This window comes from Cupressus sempervirens, chromosome 3 (genome assembly GCF_028749045.1).
Source record: "Cupressus sempervirens isolate cs-2001-9-10 chromosome 3, ASM2874904v1, whole genome shotgun sequence".
Classification (NCBI taxonomy): Eukaryota; Viridiplantae; Streptophyta; class Pinopsida; order Cupressales; family Cupressaceae; genus Cupressus; species Cupressus sempervirens.
The window spans coordinates 450,446,697-450,474,419 of record NC_143120.1 but is presented as its reverse complement, the minus strand read 5'-3'; the positions used below and the strand labels follow the sequence as shown (position 1 = coordinate 450,474,419).

Sequence of the window (27,723 nt, the reverse complement as noted above, 5' to 3'; positions counted from 1 at the left end):
CCCACTTATTATCTTGTTATTGTTATCGTATGAAAGAATATATATATCTGATTATGTGCAGTTGATAAATTCTTGAATCATAATATATTTATGTCTAATTATTAACATAAAGTCTAGTAATAATCAATCGTGTGGAAGGAGTGGAGTGCGAGAGGGAATAGTGAAAGTTTCATCACAGCGTATACAACCTCAAGGAGACAGTTAAAAACCAAAAGAGGCACAGGAAAAGGTCCTGCCGTTGGGCCTACAGATGAGGCTCATATTAAGGGCACCCTATAGCAGTCTCCCCTACCAACCCCACAATCATCAAGAATGATGGAGGGAAAATCACTAGGCATTGCCTCATAAAGATGGTCAAGGACCATGTGGCCAAAAAGGATGTCTTGTTGTTGGGCCTAAGGGTAACGGATACTCAGGGCACCTCATCATGTCTTATATCATAATCCTTGTTATGGTTGAACTCCCACATAATTTTTGAGGTTTCTTCTGCAGATCGATATATATTTCTTATACCCTCGAATTGGATGTATATCATGAGTTATATCTACATTATTATCTAATATGGTCACAAGTTCATATCTCATTATATTCATGGGTGAGGATTATATCTCTAACCATATTTTACTATTTGTTTCACTTTGGATTTGTGAATTTAGGGCAATGTATAAGGTGATCCAAGAAAGGCACATTACATAAATTCATTACTGATACCCTCTTGCTAATATAAGCAGTAGTAATTTTGTGAACCATTTCACTGCTTGAATTATTTCTATTAATTATCATTTCCTCAACCACAAAGTTCAGAAGGGAGATGCCTGATACCATATTGAATCATAGAATAATATTGTAATTTTATTCCGTTGCTCATTACATGAATTACATGGGTAGCTCCTCAAAAAACTTCCCGCAAATATTCAGTTGTGTTTACCAACTCAATATGTACCACTATTCTAATAACCCATTGAACAAACTATAATAAATAATTATTTTATGCATCCCATGATGCAATATTCCTAACAAAATGAAACTATACATGTATGGCTAAAGTGAGTGAAAATTTGAAGGCTAGATGAATACCCTCATGTTAGATCCATGACCATTCCTCAGCAATAAAAACATACAAGTCAGTCTAGCAGGTCCTAAATCTGATATCTTTCCTCCTTGCACCTTGTAGGAAGCTACTATTGCAGACTTCCAAAGGGAGGCATGTCTGAAGCAGCTTTTTTGCACATGGCATAATCTGAACACCAACTCTTGAGCAGTTTGGCGAAAGGCTCTTGATTGGATAGTGTACACTGTTGGAGTTTTTAGCTGCGATAGAAATCTTTATCTATGGGTGTTAATGCCATTGTAGTCACCTTCAGCTGAAAAGGACGTTTATGATAATTATAATATTAAATGTAAAGACACGTGTCATTCATCATACATTGAAGCATGGAAATACGTAGAGTTGTATTATAAAGAGTTATATTTTGGGAAACTCAAGAGACCTTCAGTTGTAATATGAAGAGTCTCTCCTATTGCTATATATATCACATCAAGTGAAGGATATTGTACAGTTGAACATCTATGACCAATAAAAGGATTTTTGTTCTGATCATTGATAAGTTGATCTATTTTGAATATTTAGTTCTTCTGAAATTTATAATTCAGTGTTGTTAAACAATCAGAAATTATTTATCTGCATAGGATATTCATATTAAATTACAATTAGTCTGAAAATTTCAACATGGTAACAGAGTAGGCTTCAAACAAAGATCTATATACAGAATATTTAGCAATTTTAAAATAATTCTTGATCTCCTTATCTATTCAAATATTGTGAAAATGGTAATAGGGTCAAAAGCAGAGGACAGGCTAGAAGGTGCTTCTAACTTTGCATCGTGGATGTTAATAATGATGCTTGCTTTAGAAGAACGTGATCTAGACAACTTTCTGCTAGATAAATACTTTACCAACAAATGAATCAGAATTATCACAGTGGAAGAAAAATAGCACAAAGGCAAAAACGATGATAGTAGAATCCATAAAAGATCATATTGTGCCTATCATCTTCAAACTTCAGACTGCTAGAGAAATATTAGTGAGTTGGGCTTTATTGGGGCCTTCCTAATTTTGGGGAATTTCATCGTTTTGTCTCTCAGTTTGGCCCTTCTCCCCTCCTTTTTGGGTTCTCCAGTTGTTTCAGCCCTTCCTCTTGTCTTCCTCCTTTTAGTTTTGTTCTCTACCTGATTGCTCTGTTTAGTCAGATGTCGCTTGAAGGTGGGCTATGTTTGGATGCCCTAGTTCAAATGTCCCAGCTACTCTATTTCTGGTATCTATAAATATGAAACGTGTTACATATGAAGGAAATATGTACATTTTTAGAATATCAATCTGAATATTTTGCTTTTTTCTAATCTGGAAATAATCATGGCCTAAGTGGACATTCTCTAGTTTTTTCTCTCAATTTCGTTAAAATTTAGCATGAATTACACTTCTTAAATGGAAGAATTGGTAGCTATTACTCATTATCATGAAATTTTAATGTTTCAGCCCGTTCTTTTACACCATCCTTATAGTTTTTCTCGGCCTCATAGCCCTGTTTGGCCGAGCTCTTATCTTAAAGGGGTTTAGAATAGTTGCCCCAGTTCTTTTGTCAATTATGGTAATGTTGAATATGTTCTGTGAAGTATCTGTAGAACGAATTGTTCATATATGATCTTTCAAGCAGAAAACTTCTTCTTTTCTGATCTTGGGCTGAATCTTGGATATATTAAATTGGTATTTTCTCATATTGGTTTAAGATTCAGCATGGATTATAATGCATAAATGTAAGAATCAGTAACAAAAACATACTATCATGAAATTTAGCTATATAGTGAGGGACCACTGCTAGCATTGTTGACAACTCCAACATAATACCATAATTTATAGAATGTTTCCGATTTTTTTATTTATTAGCACATGTCTGGTATAATGGCAAATTGCAGGTCCTGCCTTGCAAAGAGCTTACACATGTTAACCTATTTGGGTATCCAGTACAGCAATATTAACTCTTCTGAGGCTACCTTGCAGTTATCCAACTAGAGAGATGTCCCCCCTAAAAGCGATCCTTCTTTTAAATCAAGGCTTTTCTATCCTACTAGCCCAAGATCTTATTCATAGATGATTATCTTTGCAGCCTGCATTAGCAAGTTGGTTATTGCCTCCATATCTTCTGTACTCTTCTCCCTTTGTACTCTTTCCTTCTTTTTGCTTATTTTCTCGTGCTTCTTTTCCTGGTTTGTATAGCTAGAATCTTTCCTGCTCTCTTGCATACATACATACATATATATCTATATATATACACATACATACATACATATATATGTAGTATGTATGTATATATACATACATATATATGCATGTATGTGTGTGTGTGTGTGTGTGTATATATATATATATATATATATATATATATATATTCATTTATATATTAGTTTTAAATTAATTAGTTTTTATTTATTTTTTGGATTTACATTTCTTCTCCCCCTATTTTATATTTTAATTTTTTAATTTTATTATTTTTTATTTTTGTCATTATTCTTATTATTATTTTCATTTTTTATTTTTTTTTAGTTCCGTCTTCCTTTTGTTTTGTCAGTTATTTATTTTTATTTCTTATTCATATTGTCTCTCCTCTAGTTAAGTCATCTTGTAGGTCTCCCCTTTCCTCGAAGGTAGGTGTTCTCGATCTTTGTGTTGTCTTCATTTTCTCCCCCTCCTTTTATTGGATTCTTGGTCTGCAATCTATCATTTTTCTCCTCTCTTCATTTGCATGAACATCTTGATGATGAATCACGTAATGTGATCCGAAATGTTGATGATAAAAAATCGTTCACACAATCAAATCCAAAAACTGAATAGTAATACTAATGGCTTGTGGAAATCTAATAGCTCTAATCGATACCCTTCATGGGAGGGAATTATCTCACAAATCTAAGCAATTGGAGATAATCAGGATCAAGTTTTCAAAGAAGATTGCAAACCTTTCATTCCTTAAAAGATGTCGTGATTGTCAACTCATCCCGACTTTCGTCAAAATGACCCATCACCTGTGGAATGCCCATACTCAACACATTTTTGTTCGGGCTGGCCTTTCTCTGCTCAAAGTAGTTATTTAGTCCACGAGGAGGGCAATAGACTTAATAAACTCGAGGCTATTACCCCTACATTTGGAGCTGGTTGCCTCCTTGCATCTAGATTTGTAGATTCATTTAGATCTTTCCTCTTTTGCTAGAGCCTTGGGCAAGAAAGTGGAAGTCGCCAGGAGGCAAAAGTAGAAATTCTTTTTGCTGCAACGGAGGCAATGTATCCCAGGCCAGACCAAGTCCTTTTCTGCTCCCACTCTCAGCCCTCATGCTTGTTCTCCCTGTTCTTACTATCCCCCTTCATCCCCCCACTCTCTTTCCCGTCCCCAAACATTTACTTCATGCGGCTCGTTGTCTTATTCTTCCTCTCGCTCTCCATCCACCCCTATGCCATACACTGTCTGCGTCATTCCCAAGTCCGTTTTACCACCCCTCCCCTCGATCGATGGATGTCTAGACATGGTGGGCATTACACACCACCCCCTTCAGGCATACACGTTGTCTTATGCTCTTTCCTTCAGCCCCAACACTCCCCTTCAGCAGGCTTCCAACCCCTCTCGTTCGCTTTGACCTCTCATCCTTCCGATCACCTCTTCTTCTCCCATGGAGACTCCTGCTCTTCCCGCAAAGATAGGTGATCGTGGACTTGCTAATGCTCGGATTTGTGGAAGCAACCTCTCGCACTCACAGTCGCTCCAACGGTCTACCACCATCGGCTCTCCAACCAATACAGGTGCATATTCTCGTCTCCCCATTAATGTTTCAGATTGCATTAATGGTTCCGGCTCCTTTCTTTCAAATATGGTTAAGGATTGTGTTTGCATTAATGTTTTTGGGTCTCTTGAGCCATCTGCCAATGCTAGCGCTTGTGTGCACCATGAGACTTTCTCTGGGGACTCTCACTCTATCCCCTGTATTCCTCGAGCCCCTCCCTCATCTGTGCGTTGTGTCAATCTCCCTTCTATTGGCGGCGGTAGCAGGTCACTTCTTTCTTGCTCTCCGCCCAAGGTTGGGCCAACCACTCTCAAACATAATCGAGCCTACAGGCATCCCTTCGTGAGTATACCGTTGAATATAGTGCAGTCTGCCCATGTGGCTCCCTTGTCTTGTCTCCAACCCTCTCTCTCGGGTGTCTCGTCCTCGCTCGAGCTCTCCACCTTTCCCCTCCAATGACTAGGATTGATGGTTGGGACTCCAAATTGGTGATCAACTTATCACGTGCCACTCTTGACCCCCTTGTTTTCAACTTTCCCAAACAGGGTCTCAATTTCTCCTTCTCTTCTCATTCTATCCCTCACATCAACTTCCTCGTCAAAATTGAGAACACGATTCTGGCTCTTCCATCTGACGTTGCTGAGTAGGTTAGACAAGATTTTGCCTTTGCTCTTAGACGTTCCAAGCCTCCCAAGCGCAACATTCCTAAGGGTGAACTTTTGGCTTTCAAAAATGCTTGTGAGAAACTATGACCTTGTTATTGTCAAAGCAGATAAGGGCAATGCAATGGTCACTCTTGACAAGTTGGATTATATGACCAAGATGCTTGACCTTCTATCAGATACTAGTAGCTACAAAGTTGTTTCTCGCAACCCATGTCCCAATATCATTAAAAAGGTTAAAACAGCCATTGCAGGGTTCTCCTCTGATGTCACCATCAAGAAGCGTTTGTTGTCTTCCAAGAAGGTTACTCCTCGGATTTATGGGGTCCCTAAAATCCACAAAGATAATATTCCTTTGAGACCTATTATGGACACCATTGGTTCTCCTACTTACTTTCTAGCCTCCTACCTCGCCAAATTCTTGGCCCCCCATGTTGGTAAGTCTAACTCCTCCATCAAAGATTCTTACCATTTTGTCAATTTCATCAAGGATGCGAGATATGACGATGGTGACATCTTGGTCAGCTTTGATGTTGTTTCCCTCTTCGCTAAGGTTCCCATTCCGGATTAAATCGAGATTGTCAAGCGCAAGTTTGATGCTAAGATTGTCTCTTTGGTGAAATTGTGCTTGCGTTCCACCTTCTTTTCCTTCCAAGATGTGATCTATGAGCAGGTGGAAGGGGTTGCCATGGGCTCCCCCCTTTCTCCAGTGATTGCCAACCTCTTCATGGAACAATTTGAGGATCTTGCCCTCCGCACAATCCCCCTTAAACCCAAGTGGTGGAAGCGATATGTGATGACCAACGTCTGCTGGCCCCATGGTCTAGACAAGTTGGAGGAATTTCACAATCACCTCAACAAGTTAGTTCCATGCATATCTTTCACCAAGGAAGTTAAGTCCAACAATTGCCTTTCTTTTCTTGATGTTTTGATCATTAAGAAACAGGAGGGCTCTTTTGGCCATTGTATCTTCTATAAAGCTACCCATACTGATTGCTACCTTCATGCCTCCTCCCACCACCATCCTAACCAAAAAGAGGGCATTCTCAAAACCCTTGCTTTAAGAGCCCTTCGGATCTATGACGATGATCACTTACCTCTCGAGCTCTCTCATCTTCGTCAAGTTTTTTTGAAGAATGGTTATTCCAACAAGCAAATCTCCAGAGCCTTCCATCGTGCCAGGTTTGTTTTTCTCTACATCTCTGGCCCCCCTCCCCCACCCTCACCACCCAATCTCCCACAAAATCTCCAAGATTTTGGCTAAAAAAGGGATTCTTGTTTCCTTCAAGCCCTTTCTCACCCTTAATAGATACCTTCCCCCACTTAACGACTCTAGGAACCCTTTTATGGAGTTAGGGGTCTACAAGATTCTTTGCTCTTGCAGCACCCCCTACATAGGTGAAACAAGTCACTCCTTTGTCACTAGACTTAAAGAACACGCAACAGATATCAGGCATGAACGAGTTCTTAAGTCTGCCCTTGCTGAGCATTCTTCTTCCACCAAGCATCATATTCACTTAGAGGATGCTTTAATTGTGTCCAAGGAGGATAACTTCTTTAAAAGAAAGTTCAAAGAGGCGATTGAGATCTTCAATTACCCATCCAACCTAAATTGCGATGATGGTTGGAATCTGAATCACTCTTGGCTTCCCTTGCTCTCAACCCTTGGGCACTCTTACCTACCCTCTTCTTAACCCTTCTCCCTCTCCCCCGTGTTGTGTTGTACCTTCAGTGTGTGGTTGTTCTTGTCCCTTTGTGGTTGTTCTTGTCCCTGCTGGAGCTCCTCCCCGTGTTCCCGACTCGTCCTCCTTTCGGTTGACTTGTTTCTTTTCCTCCTCCTTGAGGTTTGTCCTTTCCCCTGCTCTCTGTCCTTCACGACCTCGGCTTTTTGCCTCCTTGGTCTCTTCGTGGCTCCTTGACTTGTGGCTTGTTGCCTCATTTGTTGGTTGCTTTTTGTCTTTGTGCTTTATCTATTTAATTTCTTTCTTTCTTCTCTTTCTCTTACTTTTCTTCTTTTTGCTTATTTTTCTTGTGCTTCTTTTCCCTTTTTGTATAGCTAGATTCTTTCCCACTCTCTTGCATATATATATATATATATATATGTATGTCTGTATGTATGTATGTGTTTACATATATATACATATATATGTATATGTATATTACATATATATACATATGTATATATACATATGTATGTAAGTATATATGTATATAGTTGTATATGTATATACTTTTTTGTATATATACGTGTATATGCACTGATCCGAAAATAAAATTGTACTGGAGACACTCCTTACGAATGATCCATCCAATACAGTACTACTCCAGAATCGCACAAGAATTCATTTGATAATCTACCATCCACAGGCTTAGTTCAAAAAATAATTTCTTTATCAATGAAAAAATAATAATATATCAAATGAGCATGTATATAACTTGGGTATAAATTTTTTAGGAAATATGAATATATATTCACTATCATTTTTTCAATGGCCTAGATTTATACACTTTGAAAGGTGTCCATAAAACATCGCACCCTTTTGAAACTAATAACTGACTATTCTAATATTGCTCTAATTTAAAGGTAAAATCCAATGAGTTATGTTTATGCTTTGTTAACGATAATGAATTCGTTGAAACTTTTATGCTCGACAACACACATTCTTCATCCACGCAAATCATTTCTCCTCCGCACTTTGATTTTGTAATATTTGCCTTTGAAAATATCATCCTTTGTACCCTGAACGCTAATGAGCCTGCAACAAAATTAAGAAAAACGTATCAGACATCAAAATTGATGGAGGAGTTTTGCATTTGCCATAATTATTGTAGAGACCGTCCAGTATAAGGAAGGATTTTGGCACTATCTCATATGATCTAAACTCTGCGATTTCTTTATTCACATCCTTTTTGGCGCTAATGAAGTCAATGTTATTATTGTTGTCTTCGTATCTGTGCAGGTTAATGCATATTTTTCTTTGCAATTATATTCATTGTCGTAAAACTTCCAAACTACCATATTTCCACCACCAATTATATGAAGCATTCTTTGCCTAGATTCCCCTCGGGGTTGCAATAATTGCTCGTGAGGGAAAAGATTAAGCATTTGAAGAGTTTGATGCAATTCCAATGACAGATTTGTTTCTTCACCATTATATTCAATCGCACTTGTGTTTTGCTAGTGATCATGGCCTCCTGATGTGGCAAGTTACTTTGTCCAATGTGGCTTTCTACATTTATCAACTGCTTGTTCGATGGTGACAAAACAAGATCTAAGAACATGATTTGAACTTGCCCCTCACTTGCTGATGGAGACATCTGATTTATTCTCCCTCTCAAACTTCATTGATTTAATTCGTGGTTATCATTGAATATCTACAACTCCATATATATTTCTTTGTTCTGTCAAACTTGACTGTAGCAGAAACTGTGGTGGAAATTTGACTCTCCCTTCTCTTGGATTAAGACACTCATCGACATCCATTCAAGCTGCTGGAGGTGATCGTCCAGAAATTGTCTGGCATGGCAGTATGTACTAAAAGAGAACATTGAGACCTGTCAATCACGTACAGTTGTATAGATTCCTTAGGCACAAAAAACATCTCCAATCTCTTCCCTTTATACTTCGTTGTCTCTGCCTCATTTACCCTAGGCCTATTGTTTTTGCTTCATATTATATATATATATATATATAGATGTTCTCTAATTTATCTTCCGAACTAGCCAACATCTTTACAAGATGGCATTGGAGTTGGGCCTAGTGCATTATCATGGTCAGATCCCCTTTCTCCATTACCTTAGGGAAAGTTTTCCTTTGTGAATGGAAGGCTTCAGATTCCCGGAGAAATAACTAGAGAGGATTTAGTTCCTACTAAATGCGCAATCTTTCACAAATCTGTATGAGTAATCAAATGATTTTGATTTATCCCACAACATGAAAACCATTCTTCTAACATGCCCCCTATAGGTCTTAACTATGAGCCACACAAACATGAACATCTAACTCTTCAAGATTTACACAACTTATGATGATTTTGCATTTCCACATACCTAAAGTTTCTCCTTTCAGTATTGTTTCTAGAAATTCAAAAATCTACAAATTTTAAGGTTCCATCAATATGTATATTTGTTTTCGTTCATACTTTGTCATCTCTATATATACTCCTTTTTATTTTCGCTTCTTCTATTTATACTATAATTGGTATTTACTATTTGTATTACATTTGTTGTTCTTTTATAGGTTGTTCGCCTTGTCAATTTTATTTTTTTTTGTTGATGTGTGTGTGTGTGTGTGTGTGTGTGTGTGTGTGTGTGTGTGTGTGTGTGTATATAATTTTTTAATTAATTAATTTTTATTTATTTTTTGTATTTATATTCCTTCTCCCCATATTTTATTTTTTAATTCTTTAATTTTATTATTTTTCATTTTTGTCATTATTCTTATTATTATTTTAATTTTTTAATTTTCATTTTATTATATATATATATATATATATATATATATATATTTTTTTTTTTTTTTTTTTTTTTTAATTTTGTCTTCCTTCTATTTTTTCGATTATTTATTTTTATTTCTTATTCATATTGTCTCTAATCTAGTTGGGTCATCTTGTCTCTCCTTTCCTTGAGGATAGGTGTTCTCGATCTTTGTGTTGTCTTCATTTTCTCCCCCTCCTTTTATAGGATTTTTGGTCTGCAATCTATCATTTTTCTCCTCTCTTCATTTGCACGAACATCCTGATGATGGATCACGTAGTGTGATCTGAAACGTTGATGATAAAAAATCGTTCACACAATCAAATCCAAAAACTGAATAGTAATAATATTGATCTATTCGTGTCGTGTTTCTTATGTCTTTATCTTCAATATGAATAGCCCATCCACTCACCCACCCTAACACAATATGTCACTTGCTCAGGGTTATTACCTAGCATAAACTGGAGACAATTCAAATTCTTATAGGACAAATACTCAGCTTTCCTCTTATATTACATATACTTAGTGCAGTAAGCCTTTCTTCTGTTCTCTATCTTAAGCTTTTTGGCTTTTCCTATTATATTAATTAAAAATTAGATGAACATCCTAACAATACCTCAAGAGACATAGTTAAAAAGGAGTAAGATTTTTTAATTATAGAATTTTTAAAGAACTAATGTTTCTCGTGAGCATGAAGTTTTTCTAAAATTGCAGAAGAGAAGGGAAGGAACAAAATATCTAAACCTTATTGATTCAGATGGAGTGAGATGCTTAATTTGAAAACCAATTGTCACCATTTTACTAGCTAGAACTTCCCCCATGGTATAAACAAGATGTAAAAGAAGGAATGTCTTCTTAAGACCCTGAATATGATAAGGGCAAATGTTCATAACTTCAAATATTAATGATGGTTTTACATAATGCAACTAAGCATAGAAAGAAGGACGATGCTTTTCAAAAAGACCTGAGATTAGGGTATGCCCCTTTTAAATATGTACTTTGTATAGGACCTTGGCCCCAGGCTAGACTAGAGGTTTTCTTCTCCGTTCTTTCCTACCAATGCTTGTTTGAACGGAGATACTTGTAATTATTTTATTTTATCAATATAATCCAAAGGCTTCGATCATTTACCGATCAAAAATAATAATAATATTATCATGAATATTAGCATAACTTTTTGAATTGATAACCATTCAATTAAATAAAACATACCTTTTCTCATAGTAATACGTCGGATCTCATGCCAAAACTAATCTCCATTCTGTTTGATTAAATAAAAAATATATTTAATAGTCTTTAATTTCCTTATTTCTTCACGACATGACTTAATTACCATTATGCGAGACCTTGATTGTTGATATTAAAGGATCCGTAGAATCCTTAAACCATAGTTATCCTGATGGGAGAATACACCAATGTTGCTTCCTTTCATCCTCATGTCCAAAGTTCATGCCTCAATCACAGTCATGAAAAATTATATTCACTCAACATTAACAATCGACAGGAAGGAATATGTAATCGAGCCTTCAAGTTCCAGCACAGCTAGGGCCATATTTAGATGAAAGAAATATTTAATATGGAAGGCCATAATGGTATGTAATCTCCAGGTATTTGCGTGTTCAAGCTATGGTCGATAAAGCACACTATTGTTGTTATGTGGAGAGTTTATTCTCCTTACTGAATACTCTGGATATGCTTGTGAATGGAATGCCTAGACTTGCACAGTGGCGGGAAGAAAATCATTACTGTTTCGATAGCCATGAAACACGTGAATAGTTGTTTGATTCAAGTTGCAGATTCAATATCCCTTTTAGCAATCACAGATAGAGTTGAATTAACAGACTTAGGAATTCTGATGTTAGTGAAGCCAAGTATTTCTTGGGCAACAAAACATCGGTCTCTGGCATTGTTCTTCCCTTGGATTATATTTTCCTCATCCTTGTGTTAAAGATGTGTTCTTCTCTCCCACTTTAGTCATGCGCAGAGTGAAATGTTCAGATCACAAATTTGCGAATATAAGTCACTTTTCTGAGATATGAATGGTCCTCTCCTTCTCATTGCCACTTGAGGGAGATCCCCTTTCCTCCCCGTGATTTGATAAGATGTGTCATACTAATAGGATGCTTGCTCTACAATATTTTAGAATGCTTGACTACCATATTGCGCAGAGGGTCAAGTATAGGCAAATCCACATTCCCTCATGTTACCCTTGTCGCGGGATCTGCAATAATTTGCGACCTTGTAAAAAAAAAGAAGAATATCACATGTCAGCTGACTACATAGATGAAGCCATGCCATACGCTGAAGTTGTTGTGATATTAGTCTGAAGCATTCCATAACCCTGATGCAGTATAACAAACCTCTGAGGTAATCACAACTTGCACTCGATTTTTTTTTTTTGTATGATCAATTGAAACAAAATTAAGACCATAAAAACCATTCATTTCAAAGGAGACATATCATGATTGAGAAATTTGACGATCCTCATCAATGTGAATTTGTTCCAGACATTCAACTTGTCTCCAATATCATGTTGGTTTTCCGGGATCGCAGCAAATGTACTAAGCACTGCCATGTATTTGGTTTGTGTTTTACAACTGCAGCCTCCCATTATACTCTAAGATACTGATGCATCTAAGAAATGTCCAGGTGCGGGTTCTGATGCTTCTAGATGCGCCGATGCTTTTGGGTGCTGCACTAGTGCTCTGTTGTAACAGTTAACAGCTTTTACCATCTGTCAGCTCCTGCCATAATATCGCACTGTCTCTTCTCACCTTTTAAGATCAATCTTCCTCTTTCATACATGGTTATCCTTTTAGTAGACCAGTTTGTATCTGATTTTATTCGCAATTTTTAGTATATTTCATACTGTTAACACATGCAAAAAAAAACGACATAGGAAATTTCAAAAAATCGACTCCCATCAGCCATTGCAACATAAATTTGTAGACAATTTCCAAACGTCAGTTTCAGCAGGCCCTGTTATTATGGAATGGTGCGTGTATATATATCTATATATGCACAGCCAAATGCATCCAAACTCTCCCAAAAAAATCACGCATCCACACATCAGACCCCCGCACCCACATCAGCATCAGAACCAAAATCAATAACTTAGCTTATATAAAAGAGTGAGAGAATAGACATGTCCCTTCAATGTATGTTCATTATCATAATTAAACTCTTTATATATATATATATATATATATATATATATATATATATATATATATATATATATATATATATATATATATATATATATATATATATATCCGAGTAAAGCTACAAAAATCAACATGGACGAGGGTATTTTGATTAAAGTAAAATTAACTAAGTTAAATTGAAGTTCTTCAATCTTTAATAACAAAAACAAATTCTCAAATATTGTCATCACTAAGATTCATCCAAAAATTTCCCTCACCAAACTCAAAAATGAACAAACCCAATGATAGATAGGATATAATCCAATTTAATAAATTATATTTATATTCTTCATCTTTAATCATGAAAAAACTCTAAAATTTTATCACAAATGAATTTAATCCAAAATTTTCCTTCGTCACTCTAAAAAATGAGCAAACCCAATGATACAAATGCACATGGCATTTCTATTCAGCACCCTGTTATGGGTAGACAATAGAAATAAATGAAAAAAAGCAAAGGAATAATTGCTATAGCAAGCACTTCAAAACATGAATTACAATCTAAATTGAGATCTTAAGCACCAAAAATGTGCAACAAGGTTCACTTGGAGATTACAGCAAACTGCTGCAAACAAATAAAGCTACCAGCATTGCACACAAATGTAAACGCAAATAAACTTTTGAACTTACATTTAGCCCTTCTTTGTATCGTGATTCAAACATTGTCATAGCAGCAAGAGATCCAGAACCCATTGTGGCAAAAGGTAGAGTGTCTGTTGATCCATGAGGATATACCTGCATCCCAAAGAAAACGTTCTCAGAGAGATCTCACTTTTAAATAGTACTCAGAAAGAAAATGAAAATTGAAACAAATTACAAAATAGTAACTTCAAATTTTGATTGTGTATAAGCTGCTTACCGTATGCAAGTGTGGTCCAGTAATATCCACCCCACCAAGTACTAAGGCTGCACTCACATGGCCTTGGTAACTACAACCAGGCAATTGGAAACTATTATAGCAACCATAAAATGCAGAACGAAATTCTATAGACCTTAAAAGCAATATCAATTGAAACAAGCAAAAATGGATACATATTAGGAACATGGAAAATCACCCAAATAGATGAGACTTTAGAATAGTGAGGGCGCTAACAACCCGTGATTCTCGACCAGTTGCATAGCGATGCAGCTCCAGTTGGGAGCTAACCATATCTATCAATAAAAAGAGTGAATATTCAGTAATTCAACAAAAATCATACGAGGCATTTTCAGGTGGAATGACAAAATTAAGTAGGCTCCAAATATTGAAAATGCATATTCATCGTAGCAGCTCCAACGATGAAATAAGCACGGATACAACTATTCTCTCAAGAACAATAAAAATAAAATAAAGAAAACCTGTTACTGCCTCTGTATCTGCAGCAGTTCCAGCACCACAACAGTATATATTTGGTGCAATATAATGTATTTTTTCACAGTTCTTATCACAAACTATAGGTCCTTCTGTGGCTCTGGTGTCAGCCCCAAGTATGACTCCATCCTGAGTTGGAAATGTTCAACTTTAGCAAGACAATTTTATATTGCAATTCAACTACAAATTCTGCTCATACAAACACCAACATGAGGCTAACACAAACTCTTTGTGATCACTAACATCGGACTGTTACAAGCTCCTAGTCAGCACACACACTAGAAACCTACAATGGAAGACCAAGAGTCGCAACTTATAAATCCACCTACAGATATCATAACCAAACACCAACAAGGAAGATCAAGAATAACAACTTAGATATCCAAATCTAAATATTCTGTTAAGATCGAGACTATTAATTTTTTAAATGCAATTGAGAAGCATTATAAAATAGGGGGAAAAAAATTGAAAGTCTAAAACAAGTCCAAAGCATCTGTGAGGTTTTATATTTTAGGTCAATACACTGATGAAACAATAAAAAAAGAGATGCAGAATAGGGAGTTTTATCTCTATAATAGGTTTCTCCTATCATAAGACAGGCATGGCCCCACTTGAAACCGTTTCTAAGATAATCCCTTTCATATAGCAATTTAAAAACTCAAGCACCCCTCTCACCAGGCCCCCCCATTTACAGGGTTCCTCTCAAATCAGAACATCCCTACCCTTCTCCAACTCCTGTCTTCAAAACCTGCATTCACTTAAACCATTTTGCTCAAGATCCTACATTCCAACTCCTTGATTTTTGAGCATTTTTAAAGACATGCCTCTTTACTTTAAAACTAATGCAACTCACTCCATTCTTCCCAATCACTCCTAAATATAACAGACTTTATTCAAATCAACTAATATGGTTGCTAATGACCTTCAAGCAACAAAATAAAGTGTGCAACAATCAAACATAAGAAAAAAAGAAAATATTCCTTAATAGTTAAGGGAATGACAGAACTAACCTTGAAAACAAGACCAACAATCGTCGTTCCTGTTTTGCGAAACTTTGGCACTTCAACACCTTTCTTAATAAGCATTTCATTTCTTTTACACAAATCAAAAGAGAATCCACCTTTGGGAGGGATGTCAATTTGATTGTTTGCCATAATTTGACAGGTTCAAAGAAACCCCTGTAAAATATCATCATAAAATTAAAAATGGTAACCTCCTCAAAGTTCCTAAAATGAAATTTTTTTGTTAAGTTTCAACAGATACAGAAATTTTGAGGAGCAGTTTAAGTATTATGCTGAATTGGAAAAAAACAATTACATGAAGGGTTATCAGAGTAACTCTAAGCATTATTCCTTAAAATCTACTCAGAAAGTAGAAATTTTTTATTCGATTGACAATCATGGAGCACTGAATTATTACGAATATAAAGTGAGAGAAACAAAAACATATTGACCATTTGAGGAAGAACTTTGATTTGTTGGAAAATTGTTTGTTCATTTATTTTTCCAAGAGTATCATAAATTTCACAAGTACTTTGCCAACATAGATAAGCTAAATGATATAAACTGCACATAGTAGAAAAGGATATGAAAATTCAGATTTCCATTGATTTGTGGGAGTTAGTAGAGGATAAAAATGGACCAACTATTCCTAGTGATGCTACTGACTGTTAAGATTAGCCCAGAAAATATACAATAAACAGCAATAACAGAGAGAATAAGAAATGCAAAAGACACAAGAAGTTATCCTAGGAAAACCCTTCCACTTGAATAGAAAAACCCAGCCACACAACAAAAATATCACTTTTATTGATCAAGAAATGTTCAAATGCACAATGCTTTTCGCTTGATGCCATATATGTAACAAATAGAGACTCTTCACATTATAACCGAAGGTCCTTTCATTTTCTCAAAACATGACTCTTCATTTTCCAAATGCATGCCTCTACATAAAACCTATGACACATGTCTTTATATATAATATTATCTTATTTTTTATCACCAACGTCTTCTTCGGATCAAGATAACCATAACAATTATAATGATCATATTTTAAAAAATCAGAAATAAAGATCTCTATCGCAGCTATAATCTTCAACACTCCCTCTCAGAGAGAGAGAGAGAGCTTAAGCATAGCAGTCAGACATAGCTGTAACAAAAAATATCAATAATAAATTCTAAGCAGACAGATTTTCATTAAAAAAACATGTTATCTCAGAAACCATAATTCATGGAATCACTCAACGTGAAGGACCTGCAAGAATCGCAACCAGCTTTCATCATGCACTCTCTCAACATGATGCTGTCATGGAATCTCTCAACATGACAAGCCTGCAAGACTCACAGCCAACTTACATCATGGAACTCTTTCAAAGTGATGTTTTCATGGACTTTCTTAACATGACATCCAACTCCCATCATGGAATTACTCAATGTAATGACACCAAGGACTCTCTTTACATGATGTTACTATGATTTCCCTCATAAGTGAAAGGAGTTTTCAAAGCATTCCTTACAACTGTTATTAATTTCACATGAATAAGAACTCATAATCAACAAGGAAAATCACAGTTGAGACTTGTTTTCAACAAGAGTAAAAAATTCTACAAAACCTAACTTGTCACAGAGAAAAAACTCATTAATAGCATGTATACGAATGGTAGAGATTCCATAAAGGCTCCCTCTCAAAAGGAACAACTTGATCATCACAAGAAAACAACAAATGGAACATCCCTCTAAAGCTAAAACATCTCGCTCTAAAGCAACATTCTCATCCATACTGCAAAATCCCATTGCATCCTGCAATTGATAGAGATTATTGAAATCAACTATCAAATGCTAAAAACAATGACTCCTTATAATCAATATTCAAGAGATATTATCATAAATACTTATCTCTTATGTGTTTGAGATTCTAACTTGTGCCTCTACAGCCAATGTAATGCTCATGGATTCAATATAAATTTTACTATCAAAATCACATGGATAATATACACAATAAAAAATAGAAGATAATGCAAGAATACTTATCTGATCAATTATCAATGCTTGATTATTGACCAAAATCTTGTTTCACATTTCAGGTCAGTTTTGTCCCATTAGAGCATATGCAAAAATTTGCAAATGGCGACAAGTATCCAACCAGTCTGGTGCACTTTGATATATATGTGAGTGATCAATTGCTCCCAACATTACAAAAAAACTCAGGAGTTAAATAATCACAAATGACTCAATTGGAATGCATGAACGCATTTAGAGAGCATCAACACCTTTACAGGAAGATTACGGCAATCTCAACATGAACTATGCCCAACGCAATCAGCAAAAGTGGAGATCCCACCAAGAATAACCATGGTTTCTATCTTGGAATAAAAGGATTCAACAAAATTTGGGCATATCCTCTTCCTTGAAGCCAATCCCACTCCCAAGTGGATGATCTTCATCATACTCAAAAATACAAAAAGTGACAGAATTGATCAAAACTAGGTTGTTTTCCTGACAAACATCAGCCATATTGAGCATTCTAACAACATTGATTCAAATGGTTTCTACCTTGTGGGACTTGCACCAATAAACATCAGAGCAACTAGTAACTCTTGTTGCATTGAAAACATGAGTAAGGGAGACAGCTTCAATTGAGACATATTCAAGCCTGTCCTTGAAATGTCCTGCACCTCATAAAGCCTCCCAATATCTCCTCGAATCCACCCTGTGCGTGCCCATAGTGAGTAATTAATGTATAGTTTGAGTATCAATGTTACAAAAAATAGTAATGAACTAAGATAATCTGTTCGTAAATCAATCATTGTTCCTAACAAGTGGATGGTCAATGTTGAACGTTGAGATGGAGATAATAGAGTTGACCTAGTAAAAGAGGTCTACGGTGAAAACATGGTTAGGTGAACAATTTGAGTAAAGATTTAGCCAACTCTTTACACACATTATATTTTGTTCTTGTATCAAACATTGAAGAATATAGTTCTTACTTAATTTTGAGTTGATCAAGAAGAACAAAGGTTGGATATAATATTAAAATGATGGATGATGATATTGGTCATGGACAGGAACATATGGCAAGGATAGGTGAGTTGAACAATACGATTTTAATATGTAATCACAATATGCTATTATATGGAACTGTTCAAGCATAGTTGATGTTGTCATTCAATTCATCTTTTGGGTTGTAATCCATCTTTGTTTTGAAAGGAAGTAAGCTCTCCATATTGTAATCTAAGCACTGAGCTCTAGGCAATGTGCTTGTATGCAAGTGCATACCCCATTGGTACTAAATCCCCTACCCAAGTATTACTTTTAATAGAGCAATTTGTAGGTTCCATAACCACCTTGATTATTCCCTTAACTGGGTTTCCCCGATAAAGATCATGATTAAGGATGCTTGTTTTATGTTTGAGTTGTTTACTACTTGTTGCGTTAAGTTTGTGATTAAGAAATCAATTGATTAAAGTACAATTTTGCAAAACACTAATTCAACCCCCCCCCCCTTCTCGATGCTTCTTGAACACATGTGAAGTAAATGCACTCCTTCATCACCAACAATATCACTAGAGACAAATGGTGAACATTAATGACTTTATTCAATAGCATCAAGGAGTATATATATGAATTGTGTTTGAGCAAGTTTGGTGGTTATCGAATAACCGTTAAAACAAACAATATAATACCATTACACCAACATTCCCTCCCTTATTACATTGATCCTAAAAACATTAGCTTCACTTTGCCCTAAGGACCCCCCCTTAAGGCTTAAAAAATTAAAACATGCTGATTACATAATATGAATACATATTTTGAGAAAATATTCTTCTAGAGTAGCAAACCTTGAACCAAGCAAGGCTCAATCAAGTTGTCTCGTGAACCTCGGAAAGGTGTAGCTTCAAGTTGCGTTCTTATGCACAAACTCTTGAATTATTCAGCAAGGATTCCTACGAGATGTGATAGATCTCTACTATTATTGTTTGATGACTACGAAAGGGTATAATTCTTTATCATATACTCTAAAGATCACTCAATAACAACCCATATTGAGGACAATATCAAGTCCCAAACTAGTCTCCAAAATGAAGCTTCATAGAACATGTATTCTCCAATTTTATCAACATTAGCAAGAAAAACATAAACATGAAAGAGAAGCCAAAAACACTTCTAATACAAGCATCATCTCAAAGCGAGAAGCTAGCTTGTAATGATAAAGATTTCCTCCATCCTCTGATGTCTCCAACCTCTAAAAATGAAGGTTCAAAGCAGAAAAGTGGGACTAATAGGAGATTTATTAATGCTTTTTGCATCATTTGATGTACCTGCATCCTCAATGCAAGCAACATTACCTTCTTCATCAGATTGGTCTTCCAATTTTCCTTTGAGAACATCACTAGCTCTAATTCTACAAATCCATGTTTTGTGGCCCTTTTTCTTACATTAAAAACATTACTACCTCTTTTATTTTTGTTTCACCATTTTGTAGTACTTTGTGAATATAATACCTTATTGATTAGATGATCTTCTTCTATAACTTCCTTTGTCCTCTTTTCTTCTACTAGAAGGGCTGAAATCATATCTTCTAAAGTCTGTGAGGTGATTTGGCCAAGGAAGCCTAGTTTTTGGTTTCGTGTGATAAAAAAGAAATTTGTTTGCATGGCTTCCTTCTCACAACCCCTCACACTCCACATTGAAAAAAGAAAGGAGATTTATGACTTTTTTTCCTTTCTACAGGCTTTTAAAACCCGCAACACTCGCTCATAACGTACCACATTTGTCACATCAAATCAATCCCTTGTCCTTTGGCACCATATGAGAGCTCTAAATCCTCACCCAATATTTTGGAAATCCTAAAACATCCCCCTACTTGATTCAGCAATGAGAAGCGTTTGAAAGAGTGCCTGCCAACATGTTACCACCCCTTTCACATGTCAAGTTCAGATCACCAAAGGCATCTAGGAAAATTTTATTCTTTGGCCAAATAAACCACATTCAAAGCAACCTAAGCCTTTGCTCATTGTAGGTTTGAGCAATAAGTCTTTTTGATCCAACGCAATAACATATCCTTGTGAATTGCTTGATGCATACCCTTCTACAAAGGGGTCTAGGTTCCCCTTTGATGCCCTGTCAAAATTCAGTTTTATCCACTTTGACTGAGCTTTTTCAAACAAGCAAAGCTTCTTGTGCATTTATATCCACCCCAAAAAGGCAATTAACAAGCATTTTAAGTTTATATTATTATTGTTAATCTATTTCTTCACATTTAAACTACATTATCGATTTCATAGAGTATCTTGTCAAATCCAAATCTGGTTCGCAAAAAGTCTTAAGTATCGTTTTAGAACTACATTATTGATTTCATAGAGTATATTGTCGAATCCAAATCTGGTTCGCAAAAAGTCTTAAGTATCGTTTTAGTAGGGTTCATAGTTCAATGCTCCTTCGTTTCTCATTTGTTCTCTTTTGTGTTTGTCTTGTTTGTCATCTTGAAAACCCATGATTTCTCATGAAGCAACATCCCCATAACAACCTTCTCTAGTGGTAGACGAGAGTCAACCCAAGATGATATGGCATAGCTAGTCGACACATTAGAGCTACTACCATGAAACATTATGGGAGCTCCAATCCCAAAAGTGATCCAAGACCCTGGATAATCAAAGGCCATCACAATCACCCAATTTAGGTTTTTAGCAATAGAAGTCATTGATCCTCTTGAAAACCCAAGATTTCACATAAAGCAACATCCCCATAACAACTTTCTCTAGTGGTAAACAAGAGTCGGCCCAAGATGAATGCCCTAGGTAGTGAACACGTTAGAGCTGCTAGCACAAAACATTGTGGGGGCTCCAATCTCAAAAGTGTCCTATGAGCCTTAATCAAAGGCCACCACAATCACCCAATTGAGGTTTTTAGCAATAGAAGTCGTTGAATAGCTTCTAAGGTCACCCCACAAGAAGAATCTTTACGCAAAACACACATTTACGGTCACGAGAAACAAAAGTTAGGCAAACAATTCGCTCTCCAAGTTTATGGTTTGTCTCCACCCAGAGAACAATTTGCCCAAATTATCTATTTTGATAGTGATGTTAGGAAACTCCCAATAAGGTTAAAAGCATGAAAGGCATGGAGTTTGGTCAGACTGATGACAAATATAATTTTTATAATAATTTCCTTTGTGTTATATTTTTAAGAGGACAATAATATATATGTATGATAATAATATACAAAATTATGGGGTTGACCCCGCAATGCAACGACAAAGTCTTTGTCATTGCAAGTCATGTTGATTCAGCATCCCAAGTTCAAATACCCTCACTTGCAAAATGGAGACTGTGTCATGGTGGATCCGATCGTGGTGGACGCATATATCAGCGTGGCTGAAGTGAGATATAAGGTGGTTGCCAAAGTGGAGAGATAAGGTGGCAGCGAGGTATAAGTGGTTGGTGTCAACTAGACGGTGTTCATGTCAACCGATGTTCATGAAGATGAAAACAATGATGGTCAGGTCTCAAGATCGTCATTGGACTAAGAGTGCTCGTGGATCTTGTGTCGGATCTACGGTGGGGTGTTAGTTGTGCCCCTTTAGCTTGGTGTCCCTATTAAGCTTCCCTGCTTGGAGGTCTTGAGTGTTGGTTTTGGAGATGAGGTCCCCCAGATTGTGGCATCACTGGTTTTGTAGCCCTAGTAAAAAGAAACATATATATATATTTGTTACATTTATTTGTACTAACAAACCCAAACCCCATTTCAAAAATTTTAATTTTACCATCCTATTGAATTAGTTCCCCAAACCCAAGTCTCAAACCGACCTTGAATTGGCAACTTAGCATTTCAATTTCAATTTCAATTTTCTCAATACATATAAATATTTTTCTTTTCTAATTATTTAAATTTTATTGTATTTTATGGTAATTTATATTTAAATGATATTATTGTTAATTTAATTAAAGATCCTCATTTGTATAATTTTGTATTATTAAATCAACTTATACTTATTTATGTGGCAGTTGTGTCTATGTTGCTTATAAAGTAATGAAAATCTATTCTCATAACTTAGGATCAATATGTGTGTTTATTTTTATGACAGCCATATCCAATTGTATCCTTAGTAGAGGTTTTCAAAAATAATTATTTCTGGATCCGATATCATATTCGCATCCATGCTCATGCAACTTTGATTATCTCTAGAGCCAGAAGAGAAAGCAAATCATGTTTGACCATATCTTATGCTCTAATTATAAATTTATATCATTAATCACTGAAAGCAAATAAATATACTCAATTTATGATTATTACATCTGTTGTAGAGAATGGAATATGCTAGAAAGTGTTTGAGCTCCTACTTATAATATGAAGATAGTTCCATGAACTTGAAAAAATGTACCAATCCTCTGTCATGAAATCCTCAAATATGGACAGATCTACTGCCAAAAGATAATTTAAAAATCCATGTAACCCACTAGTGTTTTTATAGCAACACTAGAATTTCTCTGGTACCATAGCCATAATTTATAATCTAGAACTTCCTCACGTTCATATAAATTTCTTAACAAAAAAAATTGAACATTCATAAAACCAAATTGCTTGGAATGAAAGCTTATAATTGCTAGGAAAAAATTCGCACCCCTCTGTGAGACCATAAATTAAACATATTCTTAAAACTTCATGCATGATTTACATTCAAATGATTTATGCTAAATAGATATATAAAGATGGGATTTTAGGTGGGGGTCAAATAGCAACAATAGTCAATTTGAACACTAAAAAATGCAGATTCCATAACACAAAAAAGGCATATAAATATGCCAGTATAAACTGAAAGAAGACCTTTCTCTAATTTTAGGGTAGAGGCAAGGCAAGAGCCTACATCACAATGGTAAATTGTGAGCCTCTTAAATGGGAGGTCGTGGTTTCAAATCTACTCGAGTTAAATAAATAAACAATAATTATTAATCAAAACACATAATATTCAATCGTGGCTTCGGCCTCTTACTGATCAAAAGAAAAAGAATCTAGGGTAAAGGCAGTTATTGCATTTGTACCTTTTCTCATTGGGACAAATGGAGGCAGCTGCAATCATAATGTATATTGATAACTATATTTATAGCTGAAAATTTCACAACATGACATATTTTGACAATAGTCATGACTTTGTGAACATCTTCCATGGACAATCATTTTATTAATCATCTCTCTCATCCATATTTTTTATACTCACTAGACAAGTTAATAGTTCAGGGAGGAACATTTTATCACAAGACAAGATCTCTCTCCTCCATATTGCTAATAATCACTAGACAGTAGATAAACAAGTCTTTGTTAAAAGGGGAAAGGAACAATTATATTTTCTTAAAACAGGCATTTCTTAATGGGGGAAGAAGTAATAAATATAAATTTTCATCCTCATCCATATAGAAAACGATTTTGCAATTGAGGCAAAACGTAGCTTAGATGACCTGACTACCAAAGATGTTTTGGAGTGCTTCTCCTATTTGTGGGCGCACTTAACTAGTGTACGAACAATGTAATTAACATTCTAAAAATTAAAATTGGCTGTAACGAAGTTATCAACAGTGCTCAGTACTAGAAAGCTCTTTTTGATTCACAGATCCCTTCCCTCATGCCCATTTCCAATGTAAATGCTGTTGTAAGAAATACATTATGTTCACATTTTGGCAAGACCCCTTGTTAAGAATTACACACCCCTGCAATTTATATCTACCGAGAAATTCTAGAAAACGAGTATCTTTAACGGCCAGGCATCCATATACAAGTGTTACTTAAATCCAAACCTGAAACTATACCAAAAGACAGTCCACTGCTAACCTAAAAAGCTTCAAGTTTTCTCTCAACTTCAAAAAAAATTGTACTTTATTGACTTCAAGTTAAACCGAAAACAAGTTCCTCTGGATAAATACATCACTGCTTTTACCTCCAGCAGCATTAAAACCCTAATTATTTTGACCCAGATTCGCATTCCCACCCCTCATTGTATTGTATGAAAAATCAAAACCAATGTTAAAAACGTAACGAAAGATCAACTCGAGAACTAAGGTCTGCAATCCTATAGCCAAAGGTTTGAGCCCTAAGGATTGTCTACGAGTTAAGTTTTTCCCCACCCCCCTGTTGAGCATTTAATTGATGTACAGACAGCATTTCGTTTTCCAAACTAAAACTGTGTTGATCGAGGTTTCCTTACAGACAACCAATTTGGTCCCTCAAGACGCATAGCTTTTAAAGAAAATAAAAACAGATCCAGAATATGAAAGCTTCGATGTGTTAGCTAACCTGTTTATGCTTAGGATGATTCAACAGAGTTTTTGTGTAGAAAAGGTTCCTCACCCGAATCTCAGCAAGGCACGTGACGACAACGAAGAAGAGGAAGAAAAGAAATGGAGAGCTTGCTTCGCACCAACGGCACATAAGAATGGGAATGTCAGATATAAAAGTTGAGGCGCTCTCCAGTTTATAGGAGCGCCTCGCCTATTCACGGTGCCAATGAGAAATCACCACTAGTAGAGGAGATTTTAGCAAAGGATTTTTCAAAAGAGCCCTCAATGGCCCTCAATGATGTAAGCTACTAAATGTAAATATGGAGAGCAACATAACAAGGGCAAAAAAAAAAAATGCTAAGATATGCCTTTGATATCAAGGAAAAGCATAAGATTTCTTATTAGAGATACAAGAAGAGAGATTATTTATTTGATAAATAAGTGCTACTTAGTAGCTTAGTACTTGCCTATAGTTAAATATAGTTAATAATAATTTTAATTTTGCATGTAAATGTAATTATTATTTAATTTTAGTTATTATAAGTTTAAAATGTATTAATATTGCAATTATGTTTTGTGTTCGATTGTATTGTAAAGTTCATCAAACTATTTGGACAAATGATTAATCTATTTAACAATTTCTTATTGTTGAGAAAACTATGGTATTCACCTTGATGATGGTGGGAGAGAAGGGGTTCGACATTTAAAAAGTTTTCAATCATAATACAATATTTAAATATAGAATATTGAGGAATTTAAAAATCCTTCCATGAGAAGGAGCATTAGTCATTTTGGAATGCATTTTGTATCATATAAGTATATATAAGAAAACAATAAAATAATTTTCAATATTAGTAGTGTGTTTTTAGAAGAGTTGTATATTCGGTTTGATGAAGATTATATAAGTGGACTTTCCTATTTGTGTTATTTTTATAAGACTTTTAAGGGTGAATATTGTTGGAAAACTCTTGAAAAAAGGATCTAATTATAAAGTGCAAGATATTATTTGTTCTTTTGTCAAAATATTGTAAAAGTTTTCTATTTATATCAATCGATATATAGTTTGTTTGATTAGATTAATGTTTTATACTCAATGAAGAAGTATAATATAGTTTATAATTTCTTATTTTTGGGAAAAGGTGCGTTATTCACCTTGGATAAAGTGGTAGGAGAGAAGGGACCAACAATTTAAAAAGTTCTCAGTTAAAAATGCATTGATCATAAGAAACATTAGTCATTCTTGAATGCACTTTGTACAATTTAAGTAAACATAAGAAAATTATAATGAAAATTTCAATATTGTTGGTGCTTTTCTAGAGTTGTATATCTAAGTTTGGTGAAGATTATATAAGTGGATTTTCTATTTGTACAATTTGTACGAGACTTTTAAGGATGAAATATTGTTGAAAAATCTTTTTTTTTTTTATAAATTATAAAGTCCAAAATTCCTAATAAAATAAAGATTCATGTATAGTAGAATTTTAACACATTCTTTATAGTATGAAAGCTAACCGTTAACATTTTGTAGTTGTACATAAACCACCCTATACAACTTGGTAGTTACTTTTAGAAATAATATAAATTTATCATCGGTAGTTACTTTTAGAAATAATATAAAATTATCACCTATGGTAATTTGTCTCAAAATTACTAGTCTAGTATTGTTAGTCCATTACAATTTGATTATGAAAAAAATCTTATTTCAAATATTTAGGAATTATATTTAAAGGTTTTTAATTATTTTTTGAACAATCATAGTAGATCAAATTTTAAATTGTTGTAGATATTTTTCTTCACTATGAATGAGCTATTGGTTAATATTTCTTTATTATGATATTTTTTGAATTTACCACAAATAGAATGCAAAAGAGATTATACTTATATGTCTAAAGGATAAATATATTTTATATAAACATTATAACTTATCATAAGCTAACTGTGTAGGTAACCAATAAGAATAATGTAATTTTGATTAGGGCAATTAACATCTTGTGAAAATTACCTACATAGTTGCACATACATAGTGCTTCCAAAAAATTCATGTGTAAGACCCCAAGTTTTTTGGCCAATGAGATAGCTGAAAATTAATTTTTTGAAATTATATAAATTTAAAAAATATGCATTTATATTATATAAAATATTAACTATATGACAAATTTTTTAAATGATTTTTTTTCTATAAAGCTAGTTTAATAAATATTTACATCACGAGTTCATAGTTCCCAAAAACAACCAAAAAAATAGACTTTTCACACCCCCTTGAATATATACAATTACAAAATTAGGGGGGTGACGGTATGAGTTCTTTTTAACTAGCTATACTTAGACTAACAATCCATTTTCAACTACTAATTACATTACAAGTATCAACAATTTTATAATTTGATAATTCACTATTGAAATTAACCCCATCCATCCTTGAGGTTGGACACCTCCGCATGGGCCACTTGATCAGCTTCACTCTGTCTATTATCTTGATTGGGCACTGTATTCCAACCATCATGTTGCACTGGTCCCTGCTCTTCATGATTATGGACTGAACCTCCACTAGATTGCTAATCAGCTCCCCAATCGGATTGAATAGCACCAACTTGATCCTGCTCTTGATTATACATATTTTCCCAACCTATTTGAGGAAGCTCAGTTTGATGGACATCTTGCAACTGTCATTCACTAATATATTTGTTCAAATCATCCATTTCTGTTGGAGCCAAGAAGGATTGGAATCCTAAAACATAGTTTGCAGCTTGAACTTGATCTTTCTTTATCATTAAGCACCCTTCACAGACTAGCTTCATAAAGTCTAATCTTGTGATTTGAAGAACCAATGATACTTGTGACATAATATTAAAATGGGTGAGTTTAAAATTAAACTCAGTAAGCTTCCTCCTCTCGGCTTGAAAGATTTCTTTATTCATATCCTTCCATAGAGCCC

The 27,723-nt window shown here is 35.0% G+C and overlaps 1 protein-coding gene across 2 annotated transcripts in view; it reads right to left on the bottom strand.

The window, feature by feature from the left end:
* LOC149567012 (proteasome subunit beta type-7-B-like) overlaps nt 1-24,954 on the bottom strand; it is a 32,371-nt gene extending 7,417 nt beyond the window's left edge. The window contains exons 1-6 of one of the 2 annotated variants that reach the window (XM_089820216.1): nt 24,805-24,954; nt 15,532-15,699; nt 14,509-14,650; nt 14,226-14,322; nt 14,030-14,099; nt 13,801-13,905 (exon numbers count right to left, since the gene is read on the bottom strand). In XM_089820216.1, the coding sequence (XP_089676342.1) occupies nt 13,801-13,905; nt 14,030-14,099; nt 14,226-14,322; nt 14,509-14,650; nt 15,532-15,675 (558 nt within the window). In that variant the 5' untranslated portion in view covers nt 15,676-15,699; nt 24,805-24,954. The remainder of the gene's footprint in view (nt 1-13,800; nt 13,906-14,029; nt 14,100-14,225; nt 14,323-14,508; nt 14,651-15,531; nt 15,700-24,804) is intronic. The other variant, XM_089820218.1, reaches the window with a different exon arrangement.
* Between the last annotated feature and the right edge of the window lie 2,769 nt (nt 24,955-27,723).